This window comes from Leucoraja erinacea, chromosome 36 (genome assembly GCF_028641065.1).
Source record: "Leucoraja erinacea ecotype New England chromosome 36, Leri_hhj_1, whole genome shotgun sequence".
In the NCBI taxonomy this organism is placed as follows: Eukaryota; Metazoa; Chordata; class Chondrichthyes; order Rajiformes; family Rajidae; genus Leucoraja; species Leucoraja erinaceus.
Genome location: NC_073412.1, coordinates 5434315 through 5458684, shown reverse-complemented (window position 1 = coordinate 5458684; position 24370 = coordinate 5434315). Strand labels below are relative to the sequence as shown.

Here is a 24370-nt window from a genome sequence, read left to right as displayed (position 1 = left end):
CCTTTTATAACCTCTGCATGCATTAATCTTAATGTGTTAATTGCAGCGTAGATACTGTACGGTGGACGCGCGGGGCTGCTACCCTGCCGTGTCTCATTGACCCGACCGAGTTGTCACCTATAAATATTCCCCGCTGATTTACAACCAAGCCGGCCCGTGTAACAGTGAGCGTTTAACTGGGAAATCGCAGTGGCGTTTCTCAACCTCCTGTTTGCAAATCGTCTGTCATTTCCAGCAGTCCCCCAAGGACCCACAACTTGGACGTTAAAAAACTCTTCCGCTCAGAGTCCTGTAACTGCAAGGATCAGTCGCTTGTTAATAAACACGGCGTCATATTGTAGCTGGCGTTGTCTCTGTTTCATTGTCTATGACTTTCTACTGTGGATGGGCAAAGGACTTTGAAGAAGGGTCTCTCGACGCGAAACGTCACCCATTCCTTCTCCCCAGAGATGCTGCCTGTCCCGCGGAGTTAATCCAGCTTTTTGTGTCTATCTTCGGTTTAAACCAGCATCTGCAGTCCTGGGATGTCAGGACTTTCATATGAAGAAAGACTGGATAGACTGGGTTTGTACTCGCTAGAATTTAGAAGATCGAGGGGGGATCTTATAGAAACGTACAAAATTCTTAAGGGGTTGGACAGGCTAGATGCAGGAAGATTGTTCCCGATGCTGGGGAAGTCCAGAACAAGGGGTCACAGTTTAAGGATAAGGGGGAAGTCTTTTAGGACCGAGATGAGAATTTTTTTTTTTCACACAGCGAGTGGTGAATCTGTGGAATTCTCTGCCACAGAAGGTAGTTGAGGCCACAGTTCATTGGCTATATTTAAGAGGGAGTTAGATGTGGCCCTTGTGGCTAAAGGGATCAGGGGGTATGGAGAGATGGGAGGGATGGGATACTGAGTTGGATGATCAGCCATGATCATATTGAATGGCGGGTGCAGGCTCGAAGGGCCGAATGGCCTACTCCTGCACCTATGTATCTATGTTAGGTAAACAAACGTGCTGGAGAAACTCAGCGGGTGCAGCAGCATCTATGGAGCGAAGGAAATAGGCAACGTTTCGGCCCGAAACCCTTCGGGTTTCGACCCGAAACGTTACCTATTTCCTTTGGATTTCGGCCCTGAAACGTTGCCTATTTCCTTCGCTCCATAGATGCTGCTGCACCCGCTGAGTTTCTCCAGCACTTTTGTCTACCTTCGATTTTCCAGCATCTGCAGTTCCTTCTTAAACAGCATCTGCATTTCTTACCCACACGTGAACCAGTCGGGGTTCAATCGGGTTGAGTAAACGCTAGCCGCTGTAAAAAAAAACCAGTGCCGGCACTGTACTAGTCTGAAGAAGGTGTCTCAACCCGAATCATCACCCGTTCCTTCTCTCCAGAGACGCCGCCTAACCTGCGGAGTTACTCCAGCACCGTGCGGGGGGTTTTCCAACCTTCTAACACAACCCATAACTAGCACCGTTGACAATTAATTTCTTTATTAAGATCAAATATTTTAATCCCAGTTTAAATCGCGGTTCTTACAATAAATAGCAATAATTTACTCCGTTAAGGTGGGTGTGGGGGTGGGGGGTGTGTGGTCTCACCACCGTTGACATGGGTACATATATATTTTACAACAAGTATTTTCCGGGGATGGGTGGAGGGGAATCGACAATTATATTCTTATATGTTTCCAGTCATGCTGTTTTAAACAAGGTGAATGTATAAGGAGCGGGGAGTCTCTCTCCCTCTCTGTCTCTCTCTCGAGGGATGGGTGGAGTGAGAGAGAACTCAAGGGGGGCTGAAACTCAAGGGTTGGGTGGAGAGGGGTTGTGTGTGTGTGTGTGTGGGGGGGGGGGTCTCTCTCTGTCTCTGTCTCCCTCTCTGTCTCTCTCGAGGGATGGGTGGAGTGAGAGAGGGGTTGGAACTCAAGGGTTGGGTGGAGAGTGTGTGGGGGGGGGAGTCTCTCTCTGTCTCTGTCTCTGTCTCTGTCTCTCTCTCTCTAGGGATGGGCGCCGAGTGAGAGAGGGGCTGAAACTCAAGGGGTGGGTGGAGAGTGTGTGTGTGTGTGTGTGTGGGGGGAGTGGGGGAACTCGGTGAGAGACACCCCGTTCTCACAACTTCCGACGAGCAGCAAAACTTTTTCCAGCCAGAGTCGAGAGAAGTTAAGTCCCAACAGCCTTGTGCATCAATTAAAACATCCATTTCCCCTTCTCGCCCCGTCCGACGATGCCCCCTTTCTCTCTCTCCTCTTTTTTTTCACCGTTGTCTCGAGTCCTAAAAACCTAATTTTGGCTTCGATGTAAAATATTTACAACTCGTGAGTTGAGCGATGGCAGTTTTTTTTTTCAAAAGAACAAAAATCCATGTGCGGGTTTTTTTTAAATCTTGGTGTTTGGCAGTCTTTGCGAACCTTCTCCTCCTGCAGAGAGGGAGATGCGTGTAGAAAACAAACCCCCATAGCCCGGGGGTGGGGGGGGGAGCGGTCGTTGTTGTTGCCCGGAGATTCGCTCTGTTCATGCGGGGTTTTATGTGGGAACATGCGGCGTCCGGGCCCGGGGGCAACTCGCTCTTGTTCACGTATCCACCGGGCTGGGCACCATGCTGTTCGGGGTGTCCGGTAACTGCGAGGACAGGGAGGTCACATCACTTCCAGACGAGTTCGGCAAGGAACCCGATTCCGAAAAAGATACCTGCGGGGAAACAGCAAGAGTCAGGCGGCAGAGAAACAAAGGTACACAAAAAAAGCTGGAGAAACTCAGCGGGTGCAGCAGCATCTATGCAGAGAAACGTCCGAGTTCCAAATGTGTCCCACTGGCCCATATCACAGTTTAAGGATAATGGGGAAGGAAGTCTTTTAGGACCGAGATGAGAAAATCATTTTTTCCACACAGAGAGTGGTGAATCTGTGGAATTTTCTGCCACAGAATGTAGTCGAGGCCACAGTTCATTGGCTATATTTAAGAGGGAGTTAGTCAAGTCAAGTTTAGGTGATGCATTTCGTTGTCTCTGTACTGTACACTGACAATGACAATTAAAATTGAATCTGAATCTGAATCTGAGGTGTGGCCCTTGTGGATAAAGGGATCAGGGGGCATGGAGAGAGAAGGCAGGGGTGGGGTACTGAGTTGGATGATCATATTGAATGACGGGTGCAGGCTCGAAGGGCCGAATGGCCTATTCCTGCACCTATTTTCTAGTCTATCACTAGACCCGAAACGTCACCCATTCCTTCCCTCCAGAGATGCTGCCTGTCCCGCTGAGTTACTCCAGCACTTTGTGTCTGTCTTCAGTGTAAACAGGCATCTGGAGTTCCTTCCTACATATTCCCTGTTCTATCCATGTTGTTATAGTAGGTAGACAAAAATGCTGGAGAAACTCAGCGGGTGCAGCAGCATCTATGGAGCGAAGGAAATAGGCAACGTTTCGGGTCGAAACCCTTTGGGTTTCGACCCGAAACGTTGCCTATTTCCTTTGGGGTTCGACCCGAAACGTTGCCTATTTCCTCCGCTCCATAGATGCTGCCTCACCCGCTGAGTTTCTCCAGCATTTTTGTCAACCTTCGATTTTTCCAGCATCTGCAGTTCCTTCTTAAACATAAAACTGTGCATTCACCCTATCTATTCCCGTCTCGATCTTATACACACTCCTCTCTCTATAAGATCACCCTGGTATTCTTGGAGCATGTGGCTTGTGTATCATAAAAAGCGTGCAGGCGCTGTTAAAATCCAGAGTGTTCACAGGTAATTGAACAAAGAAGCAGCCATGGAATATTAAAGCCCCTGTTAACTGATCACTTCCCCTTGTTTTACGAGAGTCATTTGGACTCACAAATTATATACTTAACACGTTTTAAGTCAGATAGTAAACCTACAGGCACACCTGGAGTGAACACAATAAACACTGCTAACATGCCTGCATCATCTGTTACATGTTCAAAGTCAATTGCAGCCTCTCGATTAAATAAACCAAATACTCACTCACAGAGGGGAGGGGAAATACTCAAGAACGACGCATTAGCTAAGCCACTAAATGTATTATTTAAAGTTGATTTTAATCGCCTGCATCCTTCAATGTTAAGCATAAAGAAAGCCATGTCTAAGAACGGATAAATAGTTAATAGGCTTTGGTGCTGGATCCTTAATTAAATATCTAGTGGCAAATCCCCAAACTCAAGGCATAGACATAGAAACATAGAAACATAGAAATTAGGTGCAGGAGTAGGCCATTCGGCCCTTCGAGCCTGCACCGCCATTCAATATGATCATGGCTGATCATCCAACTCAGTATCCCGTACCTGCCTTCTCTCCATACCCCCTGATCCCCTTAGCCACAAGGGCCACATCTAACTCCCTCTTAAATATAGCCAATGAACTGGCCTCAACTACCCTCTGTGGCAGAGAGTTCCAGAGATTCACCACTCTCTGTGTGAAAAAAGTTCTTCTCATCTCGGTTTTAAAGGATTTCCCCCTTATCCTTAAGCTGTGACCCCTTGTCCTAAGGCATGTGCAGTAGCTGTCACCCGAGACTGTGTCTCCTTGAGGTGAAGCCTCTTGCCCCGATTCCCCCCCTATCCACAACTAGATTTGTCTTCTCCTCGTGGCCACGTTTAGATATTTTTATTGTCTATATTCTGACTGCTTCACTTCTCAAAGACTAAAGGGAGAATCTGGGGCGAGGATGTTGGGGGAAAGACACACTCTGTTATAATGAAGAAAGCCTCCATCTAAACCCCACCCAGAGCTGCTGCCTCACAGCGCCAGAGACCCGGGTTCGATCCTGACATCGGGCGCTGTCCGTGTGTGGTGTTTCCACGTTCTCCCTGTGGCCACTTGCATTGTCTCCGGGTTCTCCAGTTTCCCCCCACATCTTAAAGCCGTGCGGGTTTGTAGCTTAACTGGCCACTGTGAATATTCCCCGCATGTGTAGGGGAGTGGATGAAAAAGTGGGATAAGGGAAAACTATCGTGAATGGGTGATTAATGGTCGGTGTGAAATCCGTGGGCCAAAAGGCCTGTTTCCATGCTGCATCTCTACAAACTAAACGTCCTAAATGTGTGTGGAATTCTCTGCCTGGTGGAGGCCGGTTCTCTGGATGCTTTCAAGAGAGAGCTAGATAGGGCTCTTAAAAATAGTGGTCAGGGGATATGGGGAGAAGGCAGGAACGGGGTACAGATTGCGGATGATCTCATTGAATGGCGGTGCTGGCTCGAAGGGCCGAATGGCCTACTCCTGCATCTATTGTCCATTGTCCATTGTAAATGGAGAAAGGCACAGTCTAAGCTCATTCAACTCTTACCAATATCTTCCATTATGTGATGTGATTGATATTGGACTGTAAACAATGTACATGTTTTACACACTATTCATTACACTTGCTATCGACAGAATGGTTCCTCTCAGCTCACTCGAAAAACAAAGCCCAGCGCTCTCCCCACAGAACATGTGGAACTCGAGGAGTTGGGACGACTCAGCCCCAGAGAGGAATGAATTCAATGTCAAACCAGGCAGAGTGAGTGAAAAATTGGGTTTTTTTTGATATAAAGATAAATGTGACAGGTAGGAAAGAAACTAAAAAAAAGGTTTCGTTTGTTTTTGAGATACAGCATGGAAACAGGCCATGTTGCCCATCGATCACCTGTACACACTAGTTGTATGTCATCACACCTTTGATATACATTGGCAGCACAGTGGTGCAGCAGTAGAGTTGCTGCCTTAAAGCACCAGGGACCCAGATTCGTTCCTGACTAACGGGCGCTGTCTGTACGAGGTTTGTACATTCTCCCCGTGACCTGCGTGGGTTTTCTCCGACCCCTCCAGTTTCCTCCCTCACTCCAAAGACATACAAGTTTGAAGGCCAATTGGACGATCCTTAAACTGTGTGACCCCTAGTTCTGGACTTCCCCCAACATCGGGAACAATCTTCCTGCATCTAGCCTGTCCAACCCCTTAAGAATTTTGTACGTTTCTATAAGAGTTTGTACGTTTCTACAAGAGATATGGGTATATAGAACAAGCTGCCAGAGGAAGTACTGTAGTTGAGGCAGGTACATGGACAGATGTATGGACAGGAAAGGTTTAGAGCGATGGGCCAATCGCAGGCAAATGGGACTTTAGCTTAGATGGGCATCTTGGTCGGCATGGCCGGGTTGGGCCGAAGGGCCTGTTTCCCTGCCATGTAACTCTCTAATTCTACACCCACATGTCACGGAAGCGTTGCGCCCCTGGGGGATAGAGCCTGCATCGTGATTTTCCATCACACAATCCCTTGAACCAAAATTGAGACAATTGTTATTCCTTTTGCATTTTTCGTTTTTTCTTTTTCGCCCCATGGAAATTCTGTAAGAGCAAATATCTATTCCGTAACTCAATCTTTGTTGCTTGATCTGTGATTTCTCTCAGGGTTAATGTCCGGTACTGGCTCTAATGTAACACAAGGGTTGACAGTAAAGATTGTCAGAAGCTGCGTATCTCAGCAAAATCTGCACGAACTTGCCCCGACATCTCTATCCGCTTTCCGTTTCATGTGAGTCTCCCTGTTGCTCCAGAATTCAACCTATTGTTCATTTTGATACATAATGCGGTGCTGAGGAAGTACCGAACCAGAAAATTGTAGGTGAGTTCCTATTCTGAGGCACTTCCCATCACCCTAAAAGAACATAGGACTTCATCCTGTGTAGACACAAAAAGCTGGAGTAACTCAGCGGGCCAGGCAGCATCTCTGGAGAGAAGGAATGGGTGATGTTTCGGGTCGAGGCCCTTCTTCAGATTCAATGACGTCACGACCCATTCCTTCTCTCCAGAGACGCTGCCTGTCCCGCTGAGTTACTCCAGCATTTTGTGTCGACCTTCGATTTAAACCAGCATCTGCATTCAGTGTCTTGGCGAATGCCCAAGGCAACCAAAACACTTCCTTAAAACAACAATGCTGGAAGCAATGCCTTGACTTTAGGAGGTTTTACTGACATGACACAGAGATTATAAATGCTGCTACATGTTTACAACCACACACCATTCAGAAATATTATTGTACTGGGGGATACGGCTCACAAGTTTATACAACGTACATATATATACTGCACATTCTTCATACTACAGATATATATTGCCAGTTACACTATTGTGGAGGAATGTTGTCAGTGTATCCTGTATATAAATATATGTATGCAGAAATATATACAATTTATATTGCATCTGACAGTGGTGCAGCTGGCAGAGATGCTGTCTCACAGCTCCAGAGACTCAGGTTCAATCCTGACCTCGGGTGCTGTGCCTGTGGGGAGTTTGCACGTTCTCCCTGGGAGTGACCTCTTGGGTTTTCTCCAGGTGCTCCGGTTTCCTCCCACATCACGAAGTCCTGCTGGGTTTGCAGGTTACTTGGACCTCTGTAAATTACCCCTAGTGTGCAGGGGAGTGGATGAGGAAAGTAGAACGAGAGTGAACGGGTGATGGATGGTCGGCATGGACACGATGGGCCGAAGGGCCTGTTTCCACGCTGTATCCCTAAACTAAACTAAACACCTAATCTGTGCTGATCAGTTGATGGGTTAGTTGATACTCTGGAACTCTCTGCCACAGAGGGTAGTTGAGGCCAGTTCATTGGCTATATTTAAGAGGGAGTTAGATGTGGCCCTTGTGGCTAAAGGGATCAGGGGGTATGGAGAGCAAGGCAGGTACAGGATACTGAGTTGGATGATCAGCCATGATCATATTGAATGGCTGGTGCAGGCTCGAAGGGCCGAATGGCCTACTCCTGCACCTCAATTTCTATGTTTCTATGTTTCTATACCCCTCCATCTCCTGGAGTGGATGGATGTTAGGCTTTCTTCAAATGGTAGGTAGACAAAAGTGCTGGAGAAACTCAGCGGGTGCAGCAGCATAGAAACATAGAAAATAGGTGCAGGAGTAGGCCATTCGGCCATTCGAGCCTGCACCGCCATTCAATATGATCATCCAACTCAGTATCCTGTACCTGCCTTCTCTCCATACCCCCTGATCCCTTTAGCCACATCTAACTCCCTCTTAAATATAGCCAATGAACTGTGGCCTCAACTACCTTCTGCGGCAGAGAATTCCACAGATTCACCACTCTCTGTGTGTAAAAAATGTTTTTCTCATCTCGGTCCTAAAGGATTCCCCCCTTATCCTTAAACTGTGACCCCTTGTTCTGGACTTCCCCAACATCGGGAACAATCTTCCTGCATCTAGCCTGTCCAACTGCTTAAGAATTTTGTAAGTTTCTATAAGATCCCCCTTCAATCTTCTAAATTCTAGCGAGTACAAGCCGAGTCTATCCAGTCTTTCTTCATGTGAAAGCATCTATGGAGTGAAGGAAATAGGCAACGTTTCGGGCCAAAACACTTTTTCAGACTGATGTGGGGGGGGGGGGGGGATATATTTATGAGGGAGTTAGATGTGGCCCTTGTGGCTAAAGGGATCAGGGGGTATGGAGAGAAGGCAGGTGCAGGATACTGAGTTGGATGATCAGCCATGATCATATTGAATGGCGAATGGTGCAGGCTCGAAGGGCCGAATGGCCTCTACTCCTGCACCTATTGTCTATGTTTCTATATTAGGTAGACAAAAGTGCTGGAGAAACTCAGCGGGTGCAGCAGCATCTATGGAGCGAAGGAAATAGGCTACGTTTCGGGCCAAAACCCAAAGGAAATAGGCAACGTTTCGGTTCGAAACCCGAAGGGTTTCGGACCGAAACGTTACCTATTTCCTTCGTTCCATAGATGCTGCTGCACCCGCTGAGTTTCTCCAGCATTTTTGTCTACCTTCGATTTTCCAGCATCTGCAGTTCCTTCTTAAACATTTCTTCAAATTGCTTCATGCATTCAATTCCAATCGACGAATAAATAAGCCACTTCTTCGCCTTTTGCGGGGTCGACCACATGCCCCAACTAAAGGTGTCTTTGGCGAATTATATTGGGTGATTTATCCATCTACAGCCATGCCTGTGATACCGGTTTGTGCTATGGAGCCATTAGAAGCATTGATCTTGCTCGCTTATCCCAACCTCAGTCAATGTTTAAGTCACAGTCACAGTTTAAGGATAAGAGGGACCGAGATGAGAAAATAATTTTGTACACAGAGAGTGGTGAATCTGTGGAATTCTCTATCACAGAAGTTAGTTGAGGCCACAGTTCATTGGCTATATTTAAGAGGGAGTTAGATGTGGCCCTTGTGGCTAAAGGGATCAGGGGGTATGGAGAGAAGGCAGGGATGGGATACTGAGATGGATGATCAGTCATATCGAATGACGGTGCAGGCTCGAAGGGCCGAATCTATGTTAGGTAAACAAAAGTGCTGGAGAAACTCAGCGGGTGCAGCAGCATCTATGGAGCGAAGGAAATAGGCAACGTTTCGTCCCGAAACCCTTCGGGTTTCGACCCGAAACGTTACCTATTTTCTTTGGATTTCGGCCCTGAAACGTTGCCTATTTCCTTCGCTCCATAGATGCTGCTGCACCCGCTGAGTTTCTCCAGCACTTTTGATTACCTAACATAGAAACATAGGTGCAGGAGTAGGCCATTCGGCCCTTCGAGCCTGCACCGCCATTCAATATGATCATGGCTGATCATCCAACTCAGTATCCCATCCCTGCCTTCTCTCCATACCCCCTGAACCCTTTAGCCACAAGGGCCACATCTAACTCCCTCTTAAATATAGCCAATGAACTCCTGCACCTATGTTTCTATGTTTCTATGTCTATGTTTCTAATGTCACCATTCATTCCCTCATCAACTGCGGTGTCTAACTTTGAATCGACATTGAGGGCTTTCGTATCTCTTTTGGTAAGTTGGAGGTTTGGACAACCAAGTGGTCTTCCGACTTGGGGCATGACCCTCTGCGGAGTTGGGAATGAGGTCATCTTTCATCCTGTGCAGCATAACTCAATTTATTTTCCTTTATTAATGTTGGGATGATTTACAGTTTTTGTTTCGGAGAGGTCTATTAAGTTGGAAGCTTTCCCTGCCACGAGATGCCAAGAATTTGCTGCAGACAGTGAGGATGGAGGCTGTTAAACATTCATTCTTGGCATCTGTACGTAACCCCTGCATCTCTGCCTTGCAGCACTATTGCTGAAACCTCACAGATCAGCATCTGAGTCCTGAAGGTACTTCTATCTCCCATCCGTTAATCAGTGGGAACTGGAAACATGTTGCCGATGTTGGGGGAGCCCAGGACCAGGGGCCACACGGTTTAAGAATAAGGAGTACGACATTTAGAACGGAGACGAGGAAACATAGAACCCATGAAACATAGAAAATAGGTGCAGGAGGAGGCCATTCGGCCCTTCGAGCCAGCACCACCATTCATTGTGATCATGGCTGATCGTCCCCAATCAGTACCCCGTTCCTGCCTTCTACCCAGATCCCTTGACTCCACTAGCCCTTAGAGCTCTATCTAACTCTACGGGGAAAATTTTTTCTCACAGAGAGTGGTGAGTCTGTGGAATTCACTGCCTCAGAGGGCGGTGGAGGCGGGTTCTCTGGATGCTTTCAAGAGAGAGCTAGATAGGGCTCTTAAAAATAGCGGAGTCAGGGGAGAAGGCAGGAACGGGGTACTGATTGGGGATGATCAGCCATGATCACATTGAATGGCAGTGCTGGCTCGAAGGGCCGAATGGCCTACTCCTGCACCTATTGTCTATTGTCCATTGTCTAACTCGAGGATGCTTTTCCAATGTGGATGTTGGGATATTTTGCTGAGAGCGATGTTTGTCTCCCACAAATGATCCCAAGTCAACCCCAGTGGTTGACTGTTTTCAATGGAGTGTTGTTAAGTCTAGTTTAGATACAGTGAGGAAACAGGCCCTTCAGCCCACCGAGTCCATGCTGACCACCGATCACCGCACACAAACACTATCCCACACACACACTGGGGACAATTTACAATTATACCAAGCTAATGAACCTACAAACCTGTACGTTTTTGGAGTGTGGGAGGAAACCAGAGATCTTGGAGAAAACCCACGCAGGTCACAGGGAGAACGTACAAACTCAATACCGACAAACACCCGTCGTCAGGATCGAACCCAGGTCTCTGGCAACATCATGCCCCTGTCCCACTTAGGAAACTCTGGAGACTTTGTGCCCCACCCAAGGTTTCCGTGCGGTTCCCGGAGGTTTTTGTCAGTCTCCCTCCCTGCTTCCACTACCTGCAACCTCCGGCAACCACCTGCAACCTCCGGGAACCGCACGGAAACCTTGGGTGGGGCGCAAAGTCTCCAGAGGTTTCCGTTCAGGTTTCCTAAGTGGGACAGACAGGGGCATAAGGCAGCAACTCTACCGCTGCGCCACCGTGCCACCCGAATTGTGGGGAAGAATGATAGAATTCTTGATGCCGATGGTGAACAAGAACATGGTATGGCCATGGGAAAGGCCATTTGCAAGCCCATGAAGTTGACCTGACACTAAATGCAGCCCCACCTACATTGTTAGATGCTATGATTGGGATTTGTTGCACTTCTCTCTGAACTTTCATCTGAAGATGTTTTAAAGCTTTCTGTCTGATCGTAGAGCAAGGAATGAAGGGATATGGATCTTATATACACAGAGAAGATTAGATTATCTTGGCATCATGTTTTGCACTAACATTGTGGACAGAAGGGCCTGTTCCTCCACTGTGCTTGCTATGTTCTCTATGAAGACACATTCCAAATATATTTGGAATTACTGAAGATAGACACAAAATGCTGGTGTAACTCAGCGGGACAGGCAGCATCTCTGGAGAGAATGAATGGGTAATGCTTCTGGTCGAGACCCTTCTTCAGACCAGACCCAAAACGTTACCCATTCCTTCTCTCCAGGGATGCTGCCCCGCTGAGTTACTCCAGCATTTTACATAGAAAATATAGAAAATAGGTGCAGGAGGAGGCCATTCGGCCCTTCGAGCCAGCACTGTTGTGTCTATCTTTGGTGCAAACCAGCACCCGGCGTTCCTTCCTACATATTTGGAAATAGTCTACATATACATATTAATAATTTTGATAATTTACAGATACAAAGAAAAGCATTAACATAACTATATACATCATAACCTCTCTGTACACACTGCATAAAATGTCTCATTATTAACTGTGTATATATATATATATTTTTTTTTGTGAATGGGCTGCTGACAGATAATGACCATAAATTTTCGAATATTATATTTAAATATTGAAAATGTTTCTAATATGGAGGTTCCATGCAGTACCCATTTAAATCCTGCATCTCCTAACAATCACTTATCAAAACTATTTGCTGGAATGCGCAGAAACAAAGAACTGCAGATGAGGGTTTGTATCAAAGATAGACACAAAGTGCTGGAGTAAGTCAGCGAGTCAGGCAGCATCTCTGGAGAAAAAGGATGAGTGACGTTTCTTTTCTGGGCCTTGAAGAAGCACCTGCTGAGTTACGTCACTATTTTGTGTCCACATCTGCTGAATTGGGTAGGTTGTGGTTACCGACTGCTGGAAAATAATGACTGAAGGGCACCGATTTACAGTGAATTAAATCATTTTTTCATAATTTCTGAGCTGTCATACTGATGGGAAGGGGTTGGTCAGACATAGAAACATAGAAACATAGAAATTAGGTGCAGGAGTAGGCCATTCGGCCCTTCGAGCCTGCACCGCCATTCAATATGATCATGGCTGATCATCCAACTCAGTATCCTGTACCTGCCTTCTCTCCATACCCCCTGATCCCCTTAGCCACAAGGGCCACATCTAACTCCCTCTTAAATATAGCCAATGAACTGGCCTCAACTACCCTCTGTGGCAGAGAGTTCCAGAGATTCACCACTCTCTGTGTGAAAAAAGTTCTTCTCATCTCGGTTTTAAATGATTTCCCCCTTATCCTTAAGCTGTGACCCCTTGTCCTGGACTTCCCCAACATCGGGAACAATCTTCCTGCATCTAGCCTGTCCAACCCCTTAAGAATTTTGTAAGTTTCTATAAGATCCCCTCTCAATCTCCTAAATTCTAGAGAGTATAAACCAAGTCTATCCAGTCTTTCTTCATAAGACAGTCCTGACATCCCAGGAATCAGTCTGGGTGTGAATGCATTGTATTGTGTCCCTGGTTAGTATGTCAGTTACACAGGTACATGGATAGGACTGGTTTGGAGGGATAGGGATCAAATGCAGGCCGGTGGGACTAGTGTAGCTGGGACATGTTGGCCGGAGTGGGCAAGTTGGACCGAGGGACACAGTGATGATGGGCATTATGTTGCCTATTCTCCAAACCCAACCCCATGGTGTCCAAATGAGGCAGAGCTTGGACTGTGGATCCGATGAGCACTGGGTGTGAACCTTTCTGCCCAGGGACTATAGAGAGTGTATGGGCATGGGCTTGTGCTTCTGTATATGTGGGTCCTCTTCATTAATGATTCCAGGGCAGTCCATGCTGAGGTGTATACTATTAGACACACGCACGCACGCACACACACGCACGCACGCGCGCGCGTGTGCGCGCGCACACACACACACACACACACACACACACACACACACACACACACACACACACACACACACACACACACACATACTCACACTCACACACACACATGCACACACACACACACACCCACACACACACACACACACACACACACACACACACACACACACACACACCCACACACACACACTCACACACACACACACACACACACACACACACACACACACACACACACACACACACACACACACACACACACACACACACACACACACACACACACACACACACACACACACACACACACACACACACACACACACACACACACACACACATTATATGCCCATGATGTGATAATGTCAGATGGAACCACTGTTAGAGATTGTTTAAGAAGGAACTGTGCAGATGCTGGAAAATCGAAGGTAGACAAAAAGTGCTGGAGAAACTCAGCGGGTGCAGCAGCATCTATGGAGCGAAGGAAATAGGCAACGTTTCGGGCCAAAACCCAAAGGAAATAGGCAACGTTTCGGTTCGAAACCCGAAGGGTTTCGGGCCGAAACGTTACCTATTTCCTTCGCTCCATAGACGCTGCTGCACCCGCTGAGTTTCTCCAGCATTTTTGTGTACCCACTGTTAGAGATTATTGTGACAAGTGCCTGGCAACATGGCACGGTGTTGGGGTCAAGGGAGGATACCTCCTCAAACATACAAACGCGTTTCCCCACACCCTGCACTAGAACATGCGACCTCTACAGAGTTACCTCCAAGTAATGGCTCCATTGATACCAAAAGCAACATAGAACATTTTACAACAGGCCCTTCGGCCCACCATGTCCATGCTGAACATGAAGCCGTCTCCTATCAACCTGCACAGACCCCATATCCTTCCAAGTCCCTGCATGTCCATGTGCCTGTCCAAACGCCCATTAAATGCCACTATTGTACCTGCCTCGACCACCACCCACTGCAGGGAGTTCCAGGCACTCACCACACCTTTGTGCAAATATTTGTGCTACATTTAAGAGGGAGTTAGATGTGGCCCTTGTGGCTAAAGGGATCAGGGGGTATGGAGAGAATGCAGACATGCCTGTGGTACTGGTTTGTGCTATGGAGCCATTCGAAACATTGATCTTGCTTGCTTATCCCAACCTCAGTCAATGTTTAAGTCACAGTCACAGTTTAAGGATAAGAGGGACAAAATCATTTTATACACAGAGAGTGGTGAATCTGTGGAATTCTCTGCCACAGAAGGTAGTTGAGGCCACAGTTCATTGGCTATATTTAAGAGGGAGTTAGATGTGGCCCTTGTGGCTAAGGGGATCAGGGGGTATGGAGAGAAGGCAGGGATGGGATACTGAGTTGGATGATCAGCCATGGTCATGTTGAATGGTGGTGCAGGCTCGAAGGGCCGAATGGCATCTATTTTCTATGTCTATGCTTCTATGTAAAATAAATAGAAATTAGGAAACGCAGAGGTTAAACCAGTTCCCACTAGCCCTCGAATAAAACGGGATACAGACTGCGACTATGCAGAAATATTGTTCCTTTGCAAAACAGACGAGTTAATTTTAAGCTGGGTGTCAAGTGAAGCTGCCCCCATTATAAGGCTTCAAAATTTCACTCAGTTATAGATGTTGACAGCAAGCGCTGTCTGCGGAGGGCGCTCAGCATCGCCAAGGACTGCTCTCACCCCAACCATGGACTGTTTACCCTCCTACCATCCGGGAGGCGCTACAGATCTCTCCGTTGCCGAACCAGCAGGTCGAGGAACAGCTTCTTTCCGGCGGCTGTCACTCTACTCAACAACGTACCTCGGTGACTGCCAATCACCCCCCCCCCCCCCCCCCCCCGGACACTTATTATTATTTATTCAAATCGTTTGCTATGTCGCTCTTCAAGGGAGATGCTAAATGCATTTCGTTGTCTCTGTACTGTACACTGACAATGACAATTAAATTGAATCTGAAAATTGAATCTGAATCTGAATCTGATGGCTCTAGTAAGAATCTACAAGAACAGAAAACAAATTGCCCTGTATTTTATCTGACAGTCATAAATATTAGAATCTCAGAACCCTGCATCTGATAATAAGTCTAAAAATATTTGATGCCGTTTTATAAATGCAGATCGATAGACAAGACTTTTGTATCGAATTGTATTGTTGTATTCAATTTATTGTCATTATCTCATATTTGAGACAACAAAATTAATTTCCCTTTCAGTCAAGTATCATAAAAATAAATAATAAATAAATAAAACGTATTAAAATTAAAATTTAAATTAAAAAAAGGACAAACTCAGAAGTCCACGACACAACATAACCACAACACAACACAGTGGCACCAAAGTTGAGGAAGGTACTATAGTCCACCCAGCCTCCCCTACGATCTTCCCAGATGTTCACCCGTGCATTCTTACCGTACAGGAACATATCCTGAAGATATTTTATGCAGTATCTGCCACTCATGCTGTGCATACATCACACATAGTATATATGTGCTGTTTACCGAGCCCTCTAGCTGTAGTTAGAAGCTCACCTGGTTTGCATTAGCGAGCCTTACCCTCCCTCCTTGCAGCTTGAGCCCACACTCACCAGTTGCTGGAAGGCTGGCTGATCCAGGTCGCTCTGCAGTGCAAACTCACTGAGTGCTTTCCAAGGTGGCTGGTACGACTGGACCTCCACAGCGTTGCCCTGCATGGAGCCGTCGTGTCGGATGGGGCTGGCGGCCACCATTGGGGTCCCGGTCAAACCCTGCAGGCTCTGTGGGAAGACAAGGGCAACAGTGACCAACCTCATCACAACTCTCCCCTCCACATCGAGAGGGAAGGGGAGATCTCAATACATTATTTAGTTTAGTTTATTGTCACGTGTGCCGAGGTACAGTGAAAAGCTCGTGTTGCGGGCTATCCAGTCAGCAGAAAGACAATACATGATTACATCAGAGCCATTCACAGTGTACAGATACATGTTAAGGGACTAACATTTAGTGCAAGGTAAAGTCAGCAAAGTCCGAGCAAGTGTTGTTACGATTCAACTATCCTTCCACTAAGACTAAAATCATAAAAAACCATCCAGATCCCCCCTCCCCTTGATGGGACTATTGCCATTACATACTTGTGCATTAAACTGTTTCACCCCTTGCGTATTTAAAACATTGGATGCTTTGAACAAAATCACAGGCTCGTTGTATAATCTTTCCACATCCCACCCGGCATTATACAACGTTTTAAAATCTACAAGATTCAAGAATTTTGTGATATACGACAATATAATCATCTAATGATCTGAGTTTGAGTTGAGTTTATTGTCACGTGTACCGAGGTACAGGGAAAAGCTTATGTTGCGTGCTGACCATTCAGCAGAAAGACAATACACTGACTACAATTGAGCCATCCACAGTGTACAGATGCATGATACAGGGAATAACATCTAGGGTGACAAGACAAGATACATTTATTTGTCACATACACCAATTGGTACAGTGAAATGTGTGGTCACCATACACCCATACGAATAAAACAGAGCTCACAACACAATAGGCTCACAGCCACACCAACGCTCAAAATGTGGATAACTAATATGTCTGAAATGTTACATCTTGAAGAAATGAGACTCCTCCCATTAGGCAAAACACACCAATTCTTAATGATTTGGTTTTCTTTTATCAAATGTTTACAAGCATATGGTGCAACACAAGCTTAGAAATTAAACGTTTCAGAACCGGGTGAAAGGTGGATAAAGATATTTAATAGGTATATCTCTCTCAATCTCTTTATTGTTATTTCCTTTCTGTTCCTCCATGTCTTTTCTTTTTCTTCTCTTTTTTCTACTCTATCCCTTTCTACCTTTTCTTTGGGCTTTCTTTACTATCTCACGAACTAACACCACGGCTTATGGTATATTCTTTTCTCCTGACCTATCATTTTCTGTTCTATTCTGCTAAATTTGAAAATAGAAGTTGTACATGAATTGTATTCTCTCATTATGTATTAGATACTTATGTACTACATCATTGTACTTGCTTCTAATTAAAAAAACATTTTTTTAAACAAACACGATAGACTTTAACATAGATATCCCCACACAGCGAGATCAAAGCTCCCACTGTGAGGGAAGGCACCAAAATTCCTCTGTTGTCCTCTGTTAAAGATATAGTCCAATCAAAGATAGTCCGAGGGTCAACAGTGGGGTAGATAGTAGCTCAGGACCACATCTCTAGTCTGATAAATACCATTCATTAAACAGGTATAGGGTATTTGATTTACTTGTGAGATTGGGGATGTTTGCTTCTAGATACATAGAGGTCACCAGCAACACTGCGGTGACAGACATGTTATGGTTGCAATATAAACAGAGCACAACTCACAGGCGCTGAATATTATTTCATAAACCCCCTGAAAATATATTTAGCAGCTATTTCAGGATAGCCGCTCCCCAGACTGATAGGGGGGCGTTACATAATACAGCTTGTTCAAGGGGGATAACAATCGTGGCCCCTTTCTCCTGTGTGTGGCGCCGGTCTAAATAAACTGTTTATTCCCAATAAAACCACCTCTCCTGCAGTAAACGCACGCCGGTCCTTTTAATGGACTATAAGCAAGACACGAGAGAGAGAGGGAGAGAGGGGAGAGAGGGGAGAGGGACAGAGAGAGGGGAGGGGAGAGGGGAGAGGGGAGAGGGAGAGGGAGGGGGAGGGAGAGGGGAGAGGGGAGAGGGAGAGGGAGAGGAGAGAGGGAGAGGGGGGAGGGGAGGGAGAGGGAGAGGGGAGTGAGAGGGAGAGGGAGGGGGAGGGAGTGGGAGAGGGAGAGGGAGAGAGAGAGGGAGAGATGAGAGAGAGAGGGAGAGGGTAGAGAGGAAGAGGGAAGGAGAGGGAGAGGGGATGATAGGGGGGTGAGGGGGGGCGAGGGAGAGGGGAGAGGGAGAGGAGGAGAAGGGAGAGGGAGAGGGAGAGGGAGGGAGAGGGCAAGAGAGACAGAACGCCTTTCAACCGGGCTCCATCTGATCATATCACATATTTACAACATAATGCTGTTCACGGGGCTTTGAGTCCCCGAGATATTTCCTGTTACTGTACTAGCTCCGGGTAAAGGCTGAATCTCTGCCGCTCGCTAAATTGCTGCCTCATTTGCCCCCAGGCGCACCAACGCTCATTTATTTAAAATAACACAATATATATATTTGCAGCAGGGACCCAACGAATCAAGTGTGTTATTTCAGCAGATTACTTCGTACAAGTCTTAACTAGAACGACATCTTTGTTTGTGCCCTCCCCCCGCTAATAAATGAACAAGCTCTGCTAAAGATTGCTTGCATTTCCCTGATATTCATTCTAAACTAACCGCACGCACTGGTGTAATCTCCGCCGCAAGGTGTTGAGATTACTACACTGTAAAGAAATCTGTGATGGACACAGAAATTCTATTTTCTCCCCCTCCCCCCCCCCCCCCCCCCCCCCCCCCCCCCCCCCCCCCCCCCCCCCCCCCCCCCCCCCCCCCCCACCCACCCCCCCCCCCCCCCCCCCTCACCCCAAGGCCACTCTGGTCTTTACACACTCCACAACGATGAACATATCATTGACTTTCCACTTTTGGGCGCAATGTGTCTCTGTCGAGTTTTGCCTCCCCTTAAAAAAAATCCCATTCAATAAACAAGTGACCTTCCGTTGCGGTTATGGAATGATTTAAAAAAAAAACCAGGAACTGGTTTTCTTTATTAGATTAAGAAATGTAACATTTTGTTTAAATATCCAGTTAACCCCGTTTCCGCTTAGTATTTACCTACCAATCAATTCACATTTGCTAAGCTTTCCTTGATATTTACATTAATTTAAAACGTTTTCTTTGAAGAGAGAAAAAAAAACTTAAAACCGTTAGACCGTGTGGTTCAATGGAACTTTTGTTTTTGAGTTCCTTTTAATCGAGACTGGGACTGTGTTCCTTGTACACGGGGCGTTGAGCGACTTGGAGCCTTAGACTCAAGAGTCAAGAGTCATATGTCCCGAAACGGAACAATTGAATTTCTTAGGTTACACAAAAAAGCTGGAGAAACTCAGCGGGTGCAGCAGCATCTATGGAGCGAAGGAAATAGGCAACGTTTCGGCCCGAAACGTTGCCTATTTCCTTCGCTCCATAGATGCTGCTGCACCCGCTGAGTTTCTCCAGCTTTTTTGTGTAACCTTCGATTCTCCAGCATCTGCAGTTCCCTCTTAAACAATTGAATTTCTTACTTGCAGCAACACAAAATATATTTAAATAATACTCTCAATCCAATAAATATGACCCCAAACAAGAATAAATCCATTCTTTAGTATATAAGTATATTTCTTTAGTAACAAACCCACTCCCTTTTCACACAGTCCCTCGATAAGTTTCATTTTAATTCAGCTTCCCATTCTACTTCAAGTAACTTCAATTCCCAATTCTAACTTCAAGTAGGATTCTCTCGTTTATTTGTGGCCCCTATTACTCACGGTTTTGTCACTGTTTTGTTGCTGTTGCATCTGTTTCATAAATATAGTTTTCTTTTTGTCCTTGCAGCGTTTGTTTTGAAACCAGACACGGATGACCCTGGGGCTCAGGCCGGTCATCTCGACCAGCTGCTCCTTCATCAGAGCGTCCGGCCGTGGGTTGGCCCCGTAGCAGGTCCGTAACGTGTGGAGCTGTTTCTCGTTCAACACAGTCCGCACTCGGGTAGTCTTCTCCTGCTGCTTGTGAACGTGAGACCGTAGTGGTGGCTGGCGGACCGCAATGGGTTCTGCTGCAAACAACGAGGCAGAACCATGAGACACACACACACACACACACACGGATTAGACCTCTATACAAAGCAATGTGTCCATCCTGATAAGACCCGCTCTTGCCAGGCCAATATTAAGTCAACTTGAACGTCCTACCCAACACACACACACTTCAGATAGTCTAAATCCCACAATTTAGCTCCCATCTATCTAGCTCCCGTTCTATCAGAAGGGCGAGTAACTCCAAACTCTACTCTAGACTTGGTGGTCCCCTCCAAAATTTATTTCACACGAATACACCTATTCTCATTTCGATTATTGCAATTACAAGCCTTATCATTTTCCGTGCACACATTTTAAATAGCGACCAGCCTGGATTAACTGCATACAAACTATGCGCAATATATTAGTGTGCACAGGATCAGTATATTACACATAAAATGATTGAAATACATTTGCCATTAACTTCGAATTTTGTTACTATGAGCCCTGAATGTTGTTACTGTGAGCCCTGGATTTAAGCAAACAGCCCGAATCATAACAGAATCTGGCATCATTAAGTATTTATATATTTATTGAATCCTGGCTTGTTTGTAAATCCAATCGGTACTGATCCGTTTTCAAGGCTTGTATAAATCTCTTATTAATTATTTGCAATATGTGTTGATAGAATGAATACACATTGAGAGAATCTCGATCACTTCCCGCCTCGGTTTAACTTGTTGTTCGAATTGACGCTGTCTTCAATTAATTAAACAAAACCGATATATTTTTATTAAATATTTTATGTTTGCAATTATACATATTTATTCCTCTTCTTATACTCTAATTTCCAGCCGTTTGGTCAATTTTCCCGCTGCTGTTGTAAAGATTCCTTTAAATGCATTTGTTTGAATCGCGTTTAAGAGGGGTTATTGTTAGAATAGAAGATTCTAATTTGATGCAATAACTCGCGTTCGATATCAAATACCTTAACTTATGTACAAAACCAAATAAACAATTAACAGGGAGTGAGTAGATTAAATGACACACAGTGTGAGGTTTATTTGTGGCAAGGCATTGTGCAAGAGCTTCAAACACTTTCCCCCAGACCTCCAATCCTCTTTGCTAATTGAAAAATGTGCTTATTAGATTTATGCTGCAGGTCATGCAATCTGTCTGGGCTGGAGATGATTTTTTTTTTTTTACCTGCCATCTGGAGGGACCTGCTGGTCGGCTCAGGACTGAGAGAGTCTCCCCCGACCGATCCCCTCTCCACCACATCGTGATCGGCTCGGCAGAATAGCTCGTCGTCTCTGAGGGCGAACTCATCGCCGGGGATGAGCTGCCGGCTGCACGCCACACAGCGGAAACACTCGATGTGATAGACCCGGTTCCGGGCCCGCATTACTAAATCATTCTTACTAAAAGTCAGATTGCACTTGGCACATTTTGTCCCAAACAGCCTACAATGGGGAGGGTGGAGGGGAGAAATAAGACATTTCAATTTCAATGGGGGACACACACACACACACGAAAAAAATCATTTAGCATTCCTTAATTTTGTTACTGCAAGTAAACAATTTTACAACCTAACCAGCTACAGTGGCAGTTAATTTAAACAAAAATCCTTCACCATTATGTCAGTAACTATTCAGCAAGATCAAAATGCGTCGACCCAGTCCGTGAAACTGCAATGGCTAAAATTGCTGGCATTAATGTGCACTGCGTGTGCTGCAGATCTAAGGGTTCTGCGGAATTCTGAACAGGTCCTATCTATTCCAACTGTTGCAATGTCATCCGAGGCATCTCGTTTAGTTTTATTTTCGCGGGCATGCTTTGAAAAAGCTTGCATTTCCCCCTTTATTCCGTGTTTTTTTTGCTTTTTTTTCTCTCTATTTTTTTGTGGATTAAAAGGTCATCTTTTTGTTTTGTTCCTCACCGAATGTAATCCCTTTTGCAGTAAGTCTTGCCGTCTTTCACGAAGCAAGTGCAACTTTCATCCAAGTATTGACTGCACTCAGCGCACTTGAGGCACGCGGCGTGCCACTCAAGATCCGGGGAAACACGAAGGATGTACTGGTCGTGGATCTGACTTCCACACCCTACGCACAGGGCTACTCCATGCTTCCCTGACAGCAGAAAACAGTCACTGAAAATTAACTTGGCAACAAATTTGCACTTTTATCTCAATCTGGAGTAGCATCTAAACAATCAAATGAAGCAAGCAATTGCAACATGCAATTAGACAGCACAAGGGCGCTTGTTTTATATATATATATATATATATATATATTTATATATATATATGTATTTATTTATTTTTTGTGATTGAGGAACAAAATAGAAGCACATTGAATAAATGCAGCCCAATTGTCTTTTTTTTTGCTAGCATTTTCTACTTACTTTTGCAATGGTCTCCCATACTTCCGAGGAAAGGTGAGTTAAAAATAATATCCACCATGCAGAACGGGAATAAAAGAGCGATTCCAACAACCATAAGTGTTAAAACTGCGGTGAGAGATCAGGAGCAAACTGTTGGGATGCCTGACAACAAATATTTGGGGTTAACTGCACAGTCCCTCACGTTGGGTCTCCCCTCCCCCTTCGCCCACCCACGCCCCCTCTTCGTCATCACGCAAGGCTCGGGCGGTGACGTCACAATGGCAGGCAGGACCGAAGGGAGCATCCCCATTGGCCAGAACTCGGCGTGTATCAAAAAAAGTATCAAAAAAAGTATCAACTCGCCCCCTTTAGTAACAATAACAGGAGGAGTAAGTAGCTCGTCGGACCCTACACGCCACAATTACTATGCGATAGCCAGCATTTACCAACCCATCTTCCAGGTATTCCGACCTTTGCCAAGAAGAACTTTTTACATTTTATATTAGGCCGACATTAAACCATCTTAAAATCAGCAGGGACAGAGAGAAAAAAAAAATACTTGTGTCTTTAAAATTCCAGGAGCACTGCCTTTTGTTGTGTTGTACATGACTAAAACTAAGCGCTTATTTGCAGCCGTTCGTATGTAAGCGATTTGAGGAGATGTCGAATCTCTGCCTATTAGGTCAATGTTTCCCCCGAAGAAAAAGCGAAAGCACGTGAGTGACTTCAATTGGAATATTTCCACTAGAATCCCTTAGATTATTGACTTTGATGTGAGTGTGTGTTTAGATATACTTTGTCGTTCACTGAGGAAGGTAGATAATGGAAAAGTTATATTTTAATTATAACAGTTATAATTCCTCAATAATTTAGCACAATGGTATTATTTGGATGAGGAAGGGGCGCCTTCAATTATATGCTTATCTATAGCCAAATATGCTAGCCAAAGTGGCAAATATATATATATATATATAATGAGAAACAAAGATTTAAAACTTGGTTTAAAAACAAGATAATTTGTAGAAAAACCAGGTACGCGAATGAGGGAGAATAAAAATAGAGATTTATTATGATCTTATTCACGCTGCCTTTAAGAATATATAGAATATACAGAATATATATATAGAACATATATAGAAATACTTTTCGAGAGGGAATTGAATAACTACATGAAGGGGGAATTCTGTGGAAGAGTGCAAGAAATTGAGACCATTGCATAACATTTTCAAAGACCACACGGCGGCCGGAATTCCTGTTTTCTATCATAAGAAAAATACTTTCATGCTTTATTTCTGGATGGACAAAAACACAATAAAGATGTATCGAGACAAAGATCAGAGTTATTCGGCGTTTTTGTGAGTGATTGCATTTCCACAGTAACATCAAAAAAAACTCTTATTTAAAACGCAACTTAAGAAAAAATGAATTTTGTTTTTTTTTAAATAAGAAAACGCATTTATTACCACCAGCGATTTTGTGAGATTTAAATGGTGTCGAGACCTGGGAATTTGGAAGAAGAGTTCTTTCCATTTCCACCCTGGTATCTCGTTGTAAATTATTGATACAACCCGAGTTTAAGCATGGAACTGGGGAAATATAATTTTTAAAAACTGAATGTCGGTGAATTAAATCGCAAAAATCATAGCTCATTCCCCAGAACGTTTGCACATGTTTTAGAAAATTGGCCTCTCCCTCATTGTTTTAATGTTTGAATTTCTGAAGCAAAAATAAAACTAAATTAATTTAAAATAAGATTACAACCTCGCGTTTAATGTATGCAACACATCTGGAAATTCGCCCAGTTTAATTTGAATTCCGCTGCTTTC

At 45.1% G+C, this 24370-nt stretch overlaps 2 protein-coding genes across 3 annotated transcripts in view; one reads left to right on the top strand and one right to left on the bottom strand.

The window, feature by feature from the left end:
- The window catches only part of etfa (electron transfer flavoprotein subunit alpha), a 226477-nt gene that overhangs the window by 141824 nt on the left and 60283 nt on the right, over positions 1-24370 (top strand). The window lies entirely within an intron of this gene.
- isl2a (ISL LIM homeobox 2a) lies at positions 1840-22731 on the bottom strand. 2 transcript variants are annotated; one of them, XM_055662539.1, is made up of 6 exons: positions 22566-22731; positions 22102-22291; positions 21369-21625; positions 19914-20200; positions 16037-16204; positions 1840-2675 (listed from the first exon to the last, which is right to left on the bottom strand). In XM_055662539.1, the coding sequence occupies exons 1-6, from the start codon at positions 22657-22659 to the stop codon at positions 2559-2561; spliced, it is 1113 nt and encodes a 370-aa protein (XP_055518514.1). In that variant the 5' UTR covers positions 22660-22731; the 3' UTR covers positions 1840-2558. The 2 variants fall into 2 exon arrangements, with proteins under 2 accessions (XP_055518514.1, XP_055518515.1); XM_055662540.1 differs by having other exon boundaries at positions 19914-20197.

Coding starts and splice junctions, on each gene's coding strand:
- isl2a (XM_055662539.1), bottom strand. CDS start 22,659: ATGGTTGTTGGAATCGCTCTTTTATTCCCGTTCTGCATGGTGGATATT. Junction 20,201..21,368: donor CAGGTCCCTCCAGATGGCAG/GTAAAAAAAAAA, acceptor CGTTGTTTGCAG/CAGAACCCATTGCGGTCCGC. Junction 2,676..16,036: donor AGCCAGCCTTCCAGCAACTG/GTGAGTGTGGGC, acceptor GTTTCCCCGCAG/GTATCTTTTTCGGAATCGGG.